At 47.5% G+C, this 13,269-nt stretch overlaps 1 protein-coding gene and 1 pseudogene across 1 annotated transcript; both read right to left on the bottom strand.

Moving 5' to 3' along the window:
• Positions 1–1,073: 1,073 nt before the first annotated feature.
• Positions 1,074–1,520, bottom strand: LOC148291094 (secreted RxLR effector protein 161 pseudogene; annotated as a pseudogene).
• A 9,566-nt stretch (positions 1,521–11,086) lies between these two features.
• LOC148291093 (uncharacterized) lies at positions 11,087–11,488 on the bottom strand. Its single transcript, XM_088245341.1, has one exon. It carries the CDS (start codon positions 11,486–11,488, stop codon positions 11,087–11,089), a length of 402 nt encoding a protein of 133 aa, XP_088101467.1.
• Between the last annotated feature and the right edge of the window lie 1,781 nt (positions 11,489–13,269).

Below are 13,269 nucleotides of genomic sequence, written 5' to 3'. Positions count from 1 at the left end.
TCTCTTTGTGATGAGATTAGGGTTAGAGAACGTGTCTGACGAGAGCAGGGTCTTAAGCTTATATAGGGCTAGGTCAAGTCATCTCTACTCATCACCAAGGGCCGCCTTGACTAACACTCTAAGCCCATCAAGCAACGGTTCACACAAAATGAAATAAATAGGTACCCTTTAATTGGCTTCAAAACTTTCCTTATTTCACAAGGTTTTGGGCCTCAAGGTATAACCTAATTTAAACTCTTAGAAAACCTAATATAACTTAGTTATGTAGTGTACCAATCTAAATAAGAATATAACATTCTCCCACTAGATCAACCACTAGAGAACTAAGCTTCTGTATTGCAAAAGTTTGATAATCTTTATTGGCCATGAGTTTAAAACAATTAAGTCCTCCCCTTCAAGCTACAATGAAAAGCGATTAGACAAAATGAACTATAGACAAGCACTGCTCTCCTTTATTAAAAAACATTTCATCTATAATCACATAATGCAATGTCAAAACACATGAAGCACCTACAAACGTGAACCTTAACATGTACTGATCCGTAATGTGAATCTTTATGCTTTTTAGTACACATACCCCTTTACGACTTAGCAAGAGTCAATCCGCAATGTTATTGAAACAATGGTATCTCAAAGAGATGATAAATTCACATGCATACACAAAATGCATAATAAGTTTAAACAACTAAATAGTCAAAATAGTAGGAATTATCTAATAATAAAAAACTGTCTACCAAATTAACATCCTTAAATGCAAATCCCTTAATGGAGAAAACATCAAAAATTAAACATACTAGAAATCTATTAGAATGGGAAAAAAACTCCCACTAGATTACAACATCAAAGTTAGAAAATAATCTCATGCTCTCAACATGTCTCAGAAAAGCTTCTAAAGATAGAAACTTTGTAAACGGATCTGCAATCATATCTTGAGTTCTGATATGATCAAACTTGACTAGTTTGTCTACTACCTTCTCCCTCACTATTAAATACTTTATGTCAATGTGCTGAAGTCCAGACGACATCTTGTTGTTCATGCAGTGAAAAACAGCTGCAGTGTTGTCATTGTATATCTACACTTGTCTTGAAATCGAGTCCACCACCTTAATGTCTTTGATAAAATTCCTTAGCCATACTGCATTAGAAGTGGCTTCATAGCAAGCTATGTATTCTGAAAACATAGTTGAACTTGAAACACCTGATTGTTCAGCACTCTTCCAAGCAACAACTGCACCCGCCATCTTGAAAAGAAAACCTGAAGTAGAGATGTAATCATCCTCTTCTTTTCCAAGATTCGCATCAACATAACCAACAAGTTCTAAATTCTCTGTGCGTCTGTAAATCAACATGTAAGCCTTTGTTCTCAATAGGTACCTTAGAATCTTCTTTCCACCATCGTGCATTCCTGGATTTGACTGAAATCTCCCCATCTTGCTGATGCATAAGGCTAGGTCTGGCCTTGTACATACTCGTGCGTACATAATGCTACCAACTAGAGAAGCATATGACTTGTCCCTCATCTCATCTTATTCTTCTTTATTCTTGGGGCAATGCTCCTTCTTTAGATCTCTTTTAGCTAATGGAACTTTCTGTCCAGACAACATACTCATGTCAATACGTTTGAGTATCCTTTCAATGTATGTTTTCTGCTATAAGCCTAGCAGACCTCGAGCTCAGTCTCTCTGAATTTCAATGCCTGACACAAAAGCAGCTTCTCCCAAATCATTCATCTCAAAATTGTTCGAAAGTAGCTCCTTAGTGTCCTTCAATAACTTGTGATCATTTGTAGCCAAAAGTATATCATCGACATACAGCACTAGAAAAATAAATCGGCTCCCATACTTCTTTAGATAAATGCATTAATCGGCTATGTTCTCTTCAAAACCATAGGATGAGACAATTTGATGGAATTTTAAATACGACCTCCGGCTTGCTTGCTTTAGTCCATAAATCGCTTTGTCAAGTTTTCAAACCATATGCTATTTTCCCTCATTTGCAAACCCTTCAGATCGCTCCATAAAATTTGCTTCTTCAAGTTCACCATTTAGGAATGCAGTTTTTACATCCATTTGATGTAAAAGTAAGTCATAATGCCCCACCAATGCCATAATTATGAGGAAAGAATCTTTTGTGGAAACTAGAGAAATGTGTTAGTGTAGTCAATTCCCTCCCTTTGGGTAAAACCTTTTGCTACCAATCTAGCCTTAAATCTTTCGATTTTTCCATCATTATCCTTCTTTGTTTTAAACATCCATTTTGAGCCTACTAATTTCTGGCTCTTGTGAGGTTCAACGAATTCCCATACTTGATTATTCTTCATGTTTTCGAGTACATTTAACATTGCTTCCCTCCATTTTTCTGCATTCTGACTCTCAATAGCTTCTTTAAACTTGTTGGACCAGCTTTATCTCCAATTTCAAAATCTGCTTCTTGTAAATACACAAAATCTGAATTTGTTGTGGATCTTCTTGGTCTGTCAGATCTCCTCGGTTGCACAGTTTCTTGATGATTATCTGGCTCAGGATTATCGACAGCTTGTTCTTGTTGTTGGTCAACTGGTTCTTCGAAGTGTGGAGGTTCCAATATAGTTTCACTTAAAGGAATCAAGGGTGTAACGTCTTATTCATCATTCTCGATAACAGCTACATCACCTTCTTCTTCAAAAATAAAATCATCAATCCCAGTGGTATTCTCCTCATGCTCTATAAACTTTGCACAACCAGTCTCAACAATTCGGGTACCATAATTTAGACAATAAAATCTAAAACCCTTTGACCTTGCAGGATAACAAATGAAATAGTAGCTAATCATTTTAGGATCAAGCTTATTCTCTTGAGGGTTATAGATTCTAGTTTTAGCCTTGCAAACGCCATAGATGCATAGGCAAATCAGTTTTGGAAATCATGCTACGAACCATAGCCTTCAAAGTTCAATTTCTTCTCTCAGCCACACTATTCGACCAAGAGGAATTATTATGGCTGCAAAAGTCTCGAAACACTTGGCTCAAGGAAGGGGATAGAAACACTAGTTTTTTTCCATCATTCTACTGTTATTAGATGAAGGAGGAATAAGCTTGAAGGATTGAACAATGATGATGGCGTGTGGATTACTGAAAAATATGGTATGAAACATATTATTGTCAACTATTTTCAAGGCTGGTTTGCTACTGCTTCTCTTCCTGACCACTTGAATGATACTCTAATTACCTTAGTTCCCAAAGTGGAGAGACTGGTTTCAATGGCTTAGGTTAGACCTATAAGCTTCTGCAACACCTTATATAAAGTGGTCCCCAAAATCATTGTTGCTAGGCTTCGTCCTCTCATGGATAAACTTGTTAGTCTTACCTAAGTGAGTTTTGTTCCAGGTCGTCAGACTGTGGACAATATTTTTGTTGCCCAAGAATGCTCCATAAATTCAAAACTATTAACGGTAAGAAATGCCTTATTTCTTGGAAAATTGACCTATCCAAGACTTATGACAACATTAATTGGGATTTCATTAAAAATGTCTTATAGGAAGTTGGTTTAAGAGGAAGGATTCTTGAGTTGGTAATGCAATGCATTAACTCTGTGAAGTATAAAGCTATGTTGAATGGTGAGTTAATTGCTGAATTCTCTCCCAATTGTGGTATTAGGCAGGGAGATCCTCTCTCTCCCTATATATTTGTCTTGTGTATGGAAAAACTATCTCACATCATCCAACAAAAGGTTCAGGACAATTCTTGGAAGCCTATTCAAATTAGTCAAGGTGGTCCTTATGTCTCCCATATTTTCTTTGCGGATGATTTGATCTCTGGTTTATATGGAAATGGAGATGTAAGGTAATTTGATCAGGACTGTACCATGCCCCCTAACCCTCAGCAAGTGGTTATAAATTATGCCTTGGATTGGTCTACTGCCTGTTCTCCTAAATCTGTTTATGGTCAGCATCTCTTAGTCCAGTTACACTGGGTTGCTCATGTGCATGGTACGGTTAAAATCAATACTGATAGGGGTAGAAATTTTGACATTGGTCAGATTGTCTGCCGCGCAAATCTCACGGCCTGGAGTTCCGGGCCGAGGGGATATGCGTTGACACGCGGTTTTCTGCTTTTGGGTGCTGTGCGGTTGTGCGCGGGCGTGCTAGCACGGTCTACCGTGCGTCGATGTGTTGATGAGTGTTGGATGGATAAGTGGTGCGCCTGTTTGAACTCATCTTCCTAATCAAACGATTGTAGCCGAGAGAGGAACTGGTATCGGCTGTTAGGTTCACGGCCTGAACTACAAGGCCGTTGAGTGATGGTGTTGGTGGTGGGTTTTGGGCGGTGCTTCGGCGCGCTGCTCAGGGAGCGACGGTCGTGTGATATATGGGGCGAGTGAACGAACAACAAGGATGGTGCTCCGGCGCCTTGAAAATCAAGGGTCGTATGATATATTGATGAATGGATTTTCCTTACAATCTAACACTACTCCTAGGAAAGCAAGTAAAGATATTGAAAGTGCATTACAGGAAAAAATAAGTTGCTCCGTGGGAGGCTTTGTTTTGGTGTTGAACCTTTTGAATGTAGCTCGAGTCTTGTATTTATAGGAAGAGTCTCTGGAGGAGTAATCGAGGCTAAAAATCTGCATGGTGGAGCTTGATTGGAGCAAGTGGGCAGTCCAATCGACATTTGGGATCGTGAAGTATGGTGGTGTGACCCCAGAAATCCGGGTGAATCTCGGCCGCCGCTCTTGATCGTGGGTTTTGAGCTTCTGGCCGTGGAGACGCATTTATGGCCTGGATAGCTGGTGAACCAATATCTCAGGCTGTCAGAATTCTTGTGAGAATGTCCACGTCTAATCACTCTGATCCTCATCACCAAATCCTGACTTCAGTCACTTCCTTCCTTCCCTCATGCATTAAATGCTTCTTTGTGGCCAGTGGGTTTGCTGCATTAAACAGGCACTACTTCATTAAATGAAGCCTGGGACCCTGCTGTCACGTGATGATTTGCCTTTAATGCCTTGGCCGTGATTTTGTTCGGCCTCGGCCTCGGCCTGCGCTTGAGGCCGAGATGATCATGCCTTAGCATTTCTTCTATTGTCTTTAGGAAAGCGAAGTACCCTGGCGAAACGCTGCGTTTCAGTTTTTACGAACAAGTGCCAGGGCCGAGAGAAGGGGCTTCTTCGGCCAGCTTATGGCCGTGATTTATCAGGCACAAACATTGCCCCCACATCCCTGGATTCTTCGGCCTCGACATGGGTAGGGGCCGAATGGATTCCAAGGGATGGACCCTTTGCATTCCTTTCTGAAGTGATTGACAACTGGGGCATTAAATGCGCAGGCCAGTCGGCGCATTTAATGCCTCAAGCACGTCGTGTAGGCCATTATTGCCCAGGGCGTCGCTTCGCTTTGTCAGAGGAAGCGACGGCCTCTGGGCTTTTGACACGTCGTTGCGCCTATTGAGCGTGCTGATAGAACGTTACGTCTCTCGAGAGAGACACACCCTTTCGTTTCGAATTCTAGCGCCAATATAAAAACCCAGACTTCCTTGCTTTCTCCTTACGCTTTCAGAATCCTCAGACGCCCAAGCTTTGTCAAAAACCCATTTCTCCAACCTTCAAAACCCATCAAACTTTCGCACCTCCAAGGTTACCAGAGAATCCCTCGTGAGCTCGCGATTTTCCAGAACTGTTGACGCCAAAAAGTGGTTCTCTGACTTTGAGGGTCAACTTAGTAATTTTATGCCTTCGGTATCCTTGATGCCTCGGTAGTCTGTGTGATCTGCAATATGAGCAAACGCACGGTAAGACCTAGGGCACCGGTGTGGTACCGGCCGAAGGCTCTCCGATGCTTAAGTAAGTTCGGGAAATAGAAAGTTTAACTGACAGATCAATAGGCTTGTATGCCGTTAGTTCTGATTACCTCTATTTTGGGATAGTTGGCCTCCTTTTATAGGTCTTGGGAGGTGTGCATTTGTTGATAATTTTGATGTGGGACTGTGGACGTCGCCTTGGAGCGTGCCACGTGTCCCAGGAGTGGGCGTTGCCCTAACGTAGTGATCGGTAGGTAGGGTGCCGAGGGCGCCTTTGACCAAACTCAATCTCCTCCACGTGTCCTGCTCTTATTGGCCATTTATTTTGGGTGTAAACAGGAGTCCCCCAAGTTCTCGAGCGAGATTTCTCGGTCGGGGACTTGTATGTTCTTCGGTAGCCGCTCGGTTAATCTACCGTTCGGTAGTTTGTCAGGAAGGCGCGCTGGGGCCTTGTCCTGGTGCCGATTGACTTCAAAAACTTGCCCGGAAACTCCAGAGTCGCCACTTCGAGGGTTACCGTTCGGCAGTATTTGGTATGTTAAGGGGTTCCGAGAGATGCTTGCCGATGTCTTGTTAACTTGGGCGAGTTTGACCTTTTCTCATGCGACTTCGTGCACAGTGAGGGATAGTGATGGGACAGAATGACGCTTCGTCTTCTGCACCCAGCGTGCTATCAGAGGTTCCACTCAGCGCACGACACGTGGTGTGTCTTATCACGCGGAGCGGCGCCATTAATGCGCCGTTTGGTATCTCGAGGCGTACCGTTGCAACTTTCGCCCTATAAATAGAAGGAGTCTCTGAGGCAAAACTCACTTTGCATTTGTGAGTGAGGCGAGAGCTCTGTCTAGGCGATTTCCGACGAGAGCAAACGGTAACAGAGGCAATTTCCGGCGACTTGATTCGGTACCAGAGACGATTTCCAGTGAAAGCAAACAGAAGGCAGAGCGATTCTTGCCCTTACATTCTAATTCACACAAGGTACCGTTCGGTAACTTTGCTATTTTTTCTTTCATTGTGCATACGTCCTTCCATGGTTTGAACTAGACTTAGAACTTTATGCAAGTGGGGTGTGGTTCGGTAGTCTAGTTGCCATAGGTAGAGACGTAGGCATCGGTAAGATAGCTCCTTGTATGGCCCTTAGTTTCCTTCCGTTGTTTTTGTAGATGTCTGATAGCGAGTCGGGGTTCGAGAGTGAGCCCAATGCATTTGAGGAGGAGTCTCCAGATAGGCGAAGGGATACCGAAAGTGAGGAGATGGGCCAAGATACCGAGAGTGATAGTGACTCTGAGGTTGAGGTCGTTGGCGAGAGGTTTAGACCTGCGCCCACTCATAGGATTGGTAAGGGGCTTATGACTAGTCAGCCCTACCGTTGGCGGTCGTGTATAGCGACGGTCGTCAAGCTGGGTTGGGCCTGCATCCCGAACCTCAGGTGGAAGACATTCGGATGCCGGAGGCATCTTCTAGTCACCGTGAGGAGGCTTCCACCTCTGGCCGTGGAGAGTCTTCCGAGCCAGTTATTCTGCCGAGGGTAACGATAGTGAACAGCGGGAACCAAAGGGTGCCGATGAGGGTAGCGAGGGAGCAGCTGTTTGATGTAGATTACCTACCGCCCAATAAGCTGACCTACCGTGAGCTGGCGAGGATTAGGGCAGAGTACATGATCCCCAATTCGGTAGGGATGAGGATCCCGAGCCCTACCGAATCCCTGAGCAACCCCAAGGACGGCGAGGTTGCGTTCTTCACCGATGTCCTTCAGCAGGGCGTTAGGCTGCTGTTGCAGCCTCCAGTTCAACGGATCCTGGCTCAGATTGGGTATGCCCCAGGGCAGTTCAATCCAAACTTCTGGGCCGTTCTGATGGGGGTTGTAACGGCATTCGGACTTGCCGATGAGGAGGGGCCTTCATACGAGCAGTTCTCCTACCTGTACAGCATCACCAAGTCCAAGAGTACCGATCATGGTGGCTGGGTTCAGGCGAACTGTCTCAAGGCTTCCGAAAGGGGCCATTTTCTTATGGCCGTGCCAACCTCCCAGAAGTCCTGGAGGAATCGGCGGGTTCTCCTCTCTGGTGATTGGGAATCGCCCTCGGGAGTGCCCGTGCGCTTCCATATTCCCACCACCTTTCAGATTGCCGGTAGGTCTTTACCATGTCGATCGGTAGGGTACTTGTTTTTGTTTTGTGGACTAACCTAACTTCCTTATTTTTGCAGGCAAACTGAAGCAGCCCACGGCAACCCAATCAGAACTTCGGCAGATTGACAAGGTTAGGCTGAAAGTTCCTGCTGGTGACAGGAAATACCCACAGTTCCTCTTCACCGAGAACCTCATCAGAGCCCGTCTTGCGAACCCTGCCGAGAGTAAGTTCACTTGAGGTTTTTTTTTTTTTTTTAAAAAACTTCTTCGACTAACTCCACCGTTCCGTTCTTGCAGTGTCAGAGGCCAGGAAGACTGCCGAGGCTAAGAAGATGTCAGAGACCTCGAAGAGGCGCCTCCAAGTGCTCGCAAAGGGGAAGAAGCAGAAACGGCAGCCAGAGGCTTATGCAGAGAAGGTCGCCCAGGCTAACGTTGAGGAGCAGCCTCCTTCCAAACGGCAGAGGCAGCGCCATGCCGAACCCGTGAGCCAAAGGGTGCCGCTTAACGAGCCGATCCTTAGCCCGGTACAGGGTGCCGATGCCGCTTCTTCCAAGGCGTCCGGGAAGCGGCCATTGACGGTAGACCTGGATGCCGCCTCCACCCCCAAAAGGGTGCGGCTATCTGACCCACCGAGGGCCGTTTTCGAGGCCGAGGACGAGGAGGGCCCTACCGAAGCGGTCACACTTTCCTGTCCAACCAAGACAGTTCAGTTTGCGAACCACATGATCGTGGGTTCGCAGATGGATCTGTCTAAAATCGACGATCTGCCGAAGAGGGCTCTTCGGGAAGAGGCGGGGCGCGCCTTCCGTCTCCAGGCCACGGGAAACTTTTGACTCCCATTGTGTTTTTGTTGTTGTTATCTTTCGTTCGGTACTAACTTGTGGCTTCATTTTTCAGGCATCGATGGACATGTGGCTGTGCATGAAGAGGGCCATCACAGCTGCCGAACGCGCGAAACGGCTCTATGAGGACGGCCGCTCCAAGGTTGCCATGCTGCGAAAGCTCTCCAGGACCACTCGTGGAGGATATGCATGCTGCCGAACGGCAGATCCAGGCGCACGAGGCGAAGCTTGCCGAGATGCGCGAGGCCCTGGACGGTGCGGAGCAGGCTGTTAGGGATGCCGAGGGTGCCAAGGTGGCTGTGCAGGCGGCGCTCGAGGCTTCTGAGCGGTCGAAGGCAGCGGAGATAGAGGCTGCCGTTAATGAAGCCATCAGGGGATACCGTTCCTTCGCTGAGTTCACCTCTCTGGTGGACAATGAAGTGGCTTCGGAGATGGCGGACCTCATCTACCGTTTCAAGCGGTTCAACCCAGGGCAAAAACTCAACTTGAACTTCACTGCCGGAAGGTGTCACTGAGGAGATGATCGAAGAATAGGAAGGGGAGGACGCCCCAGAAAACACCGATGGGCCTGATACCGAGGGTGCCCCTGATGCCACTGTTGACACCGTGGTCGAGACTGCCGATGACCAGGGAGATCGGACTGCCGATGACCAGGGAGATCGGACTGCCGGCCGAGGCCTGAGCTACATAATTTTGTAACTTTGTTATGTATTTTTAATTGCCGTTGGCAAAATTTCTGAACATATTGATGCCGAGGGCATCTTTTTAATTTAAGTTATTTTTCTCTTCACATCAGTGCGTTTTCGCTTATCTTTTGTTCGAATTCTTTCCATGCTTTGTTACTGCCGTAGGCTAATAACTGCTTAGGATAATTACCGATTGGGCCGTTGGCCACTTAGGAGCTTATTTGCTTTGGATTAGCGAAGTGTCCCTACCTTCGGTAGATAAACCCAAAGTAGTGATACTGCCGTTGGCTCATACCTAGTTGCCTTAACCAAAGTATCACGCGCATCGGTAGGAACAAGGCCCCAATAGCCTTTCGTCCATAGAGATGCCGTGGGCAAGGCCTCTCTGAATCGGTAGTTAACATAAAGAGCGTAGCTTTTGATTGCCGTAGGCAATGTTGCTGTGGCTCGTAAATAGTGGGCCCTACCGAAACATTTTTTTGTTGTTGAAAAAGGTGCCGTTTAGGCTATAATGTTTCAAACATAAGCGACTGAATAATCTTATTTTATATATAAGTGCCGTAGGAAAAAATACAAATTCCTCCCTGCCGTTGGCTAGGGGGCTTTATTTAAAATAACTCTTGAGATGGTCCACATTCCATGGGTGACCGAGGGTCTTCCCATCTGTGCCTCGGAGCCTGTAGGTGCCGGATCGAAGGATGCCGATGATTTCATAGGGTCCTTCCCAGGAAGGTCCGAGGGTTCCTTCCGTTGGGTTTTTGGTTGCAAGCGAAACCTTGCGCATGACCCAGTCCCCGATTCTGAAGGAGCGCGGTTTGACCCTTGAGTCGTAGTACCGAGAGACGCGCTGTTTGTAAGCTTCGTTCCGAAGGTTGGCTACCGTTCGGCGCTCCTCGATTAAATCTAGGTTCAACGCGAGTGCCGCCTCGTTAGCCTTTGCCTCGAAGCTTTCCGTTCGGTAAGAAGACTCACCGATCTCAACTGGGACAACGGCCTCTGAGCCGAATGCAAGGCTGAAGGGAGTTTCCCCCGTGGAGGTTCGGTAGGATGTTCGTATGGCCCACAGAGCTTCGGGAAGCTTCTCCGGCCAAGCGCCCTTGGCACTGTTGAGTTGCCGTTTCAAAAGTTTCTTAATGATTTTGTTTACGGCTTCTACCTGGCCGTTCGATTGAGAGTGAGCTGGGGAGGCGAAGAATAGGTTGATTTTGAGGCGAGTGCAGAACTGCCTGAAGAGCTCCGAGTCGAACTGTCTGCCGTTATCAGTGATGATGGCGTAGGGGATGCGGAAGCGGCAATAGATATTGGTCCAGACAAACTCCTCGACTCTTGCCGCCGTTATGGTGGCAAGAGCTTCGGCCTCAACCCACTTCGTGAAATAGTCCACGGCAACAATTGCATACTTAACCTGTCCCTTGCCCTGCGGCATTGGTCCGATTAGGTCAAGTCCTCATTGGGCAAACGGCCAAGGACTTACGATTGGCGTGAGGGGTTCGGTAGGCAGGTGCGGGATATTGCCGAACTGTTGGCACTTGTCGCACTTCTTTACCATCGCGATTGCATCCCTGTGCATGGATGGCCAATAGTAGCCCTGCCGAAAGGCCTTGTGGGCCAGGGATTTAGAACCGGAGTGATCGCCGCAGACACCACTGTGGATCTACCGAAGGACATATTCGCCCTGCTCTTCGGTGATACATTTCATGTAGGGGGTCGAGTAGCCACGTTTGTACAGAATGTCGTTGATGACAATGTACCTTGTTGATCGGTAACGCAGCTGTCTGGCCTTGGCCATGTCTGCAGGGAGGGTGCCGTTCGTTAGGTAAGCATGAATAGGTGACATCCATGTGTTGTTGTACTCTATAGCGCAGATCTCGGTAATGGCGGTGCTCGGAAGGGTCAGTATCTCGACGGGGATCTTTCGACCCACTTTGTCGTTGATTGCCGAAGCCAGTCTAGCGAGGGCGTCGGCATGACTGTTTTCGTTTCTTGGTATCTGCCGAATTTCGTACGCCCAGAACTTTTTTAGCAGTTGGTGTGCTGCCGTGAGGTACGCCGTCATTGACGCGTCCTTTGCTGCGAAATCGGCAGTCACCTAGTTCACTATTAGCTGCGAGTCGCTGTAGATGCTGATCTGAATTGCCCCCATGCTTCTGGCGAGCCGTAGGCCGGCCAAAAGCGCCTCGTATTCGGCTTCGTTGTTGGACGTTTGGAAGCCAAACCTGATGGCATATTCAATTTTGGCTCCATCGGGAGCGGTGAGTACCAGACCAGCTCCGCATCCTTGTTGGTTTGCCGAGCCGTCAACGTGTGGAGGGGTTTTTTCAGGTTCTGAAGGTGTCAGGTTCTGAACGGTGAGTACCAGACCAGCTCCGCATCCAGAAAGGAGTTGACTGGTCGAGACGACTGCCGTTCGGTAGGCCTTCCTGTGGAGGGGTTTTTTCAGGTTCTGAAGGTGTCAGTTCAGCGATGAAGTCTGCTACGGCTTGTCCTTTTTCGGCAGGCCTGGGTTTAAACCGTACGTCGAATTCTCCTAGCTCGATCGCCCATTTCACCAGCCTTCCGGATGTTTCTGGTTTTTGAAAAACTTGCCGAAGGGGCTGGTTGGTCAGAACGATGATGGTGTGGGCCTGAAAATAGGGCCTCAACCGCCGGGCAGAAACGACCAGAGCTAAAGCCAGCTGCTCGAGTGGGGGGTACCGAGACTCTGCCCCCTGAAGGGCCTTGCTGACGTAAAAAATCGGTAGCTCCGCCCTCTCAGGTATTCGTATTAATACTGAGCTGACGGCAGTGTTGGATACCGATAGGTATAGGGAGAGTATTTCCCCAGGAAGAGGTTTGGAAAGTAGCGGTGCTCTGCCCATGTAGTCCTTCAAGTCTTGAAACGCTTTGTCGCATTCGGCAGTCCACTCTATATGATGTTTGCCCCCTTTCAAGGCTTTGAAGAACGGCACACACTTGTCTGTGGCTTTGGAGATTAAGCAAGTGAGGGCTGCCACTCGTCCAGTAAGGCTCTGGATGTCCTTCTGCGTCTTCGGTACCTCCATGTCGATTATGGCCTTGATTTTGTCGGGGTTAGCCTCGTTGCCCCTCTGGCTGATCATGAAACCGAGGAATCTCCCAGAAGATACGCCGAAGGCGCACTTTGTCGGGTTGAGTCTCATTCGGTAATCCTTCAAGATGCCGAACATGAGCGATAGGTTTTTCAGATGCTCTCCTGCCGTTCGGCTCTTTACTAGCATGTCATCCACGTAGACCTCCATGGTGCTTCCGATCTGCTCGGCGAAGATTCGGTTGACCAGTCTCTGATAGGTTGCCCCCGCATTCTTCAAGCCGAACGGCATGACGTTATAGCAATACAGGCTTTTGTCTGTTATGAACGCCGTGTGTTCGCTGTCGGCAAGGTGCATGAAGATCTGGTTATATCCAGAGTATGCGTCCATGAAGCTAAGTAGCTCGTGACCGGCAGTGGCGTCAACCAGCTGATCGATGCGTGGCAACGGGAAGCTATCCTTCGGACAAGCCTTATTGAGGTCGGTATAGTCCTGGCACATTCGCCACCCGCCTTTTGCCTTCCGAACCATGATAGAGTTTGCTAGCCAATCCGGGTATACAGCCTCCCGGATGAAGCCGATGGTCATGAGTTTGTCCACTTTGTTCTTCATGGCTTCATACCGTTCGGCATCATAAGATCGGCGCTTTTGCCTGACCGGTTTGAATGCTGGCGAGATGCTCAGCTTGTGGCTGATGATATCAGGGGATATGCCCGGCATGTCGTTGTAGGACCAGGCAAAGACCTCCGAATTCTGCCGAAGGAACGGAGGATGGCGTTCAGCATGGTAC

This window comes from Prunus avium, chromosome 8 (genome assembly GCF_965620075.1).
Source record: "Prunus avium chromosome 8, drPruAviu1.hap1.1, whole genome shotgun sequence".
Classification (NCBI taxonomy): domain Eukaryota; kingdom Viridiplantae; phylum Streptophyta; class Magnoliopsida; order Rosales; family Rosaceae; genus Prunus; species Prunus avium.
Note: the sequence above shows the minus strand (reverse complement) of the source record. Positions and strands in the feature narration are given on the sequence as shown.

Excerpts from the sequence above, each read along its gene's own strand:
- LOC148291093 (XM_088245341.1), bottom strand. The coding sequence starts at position 11,488 with ATGACGGCGTACCTCACGGCAGCACACCAACTGCTAAAAAAGTTCTGG.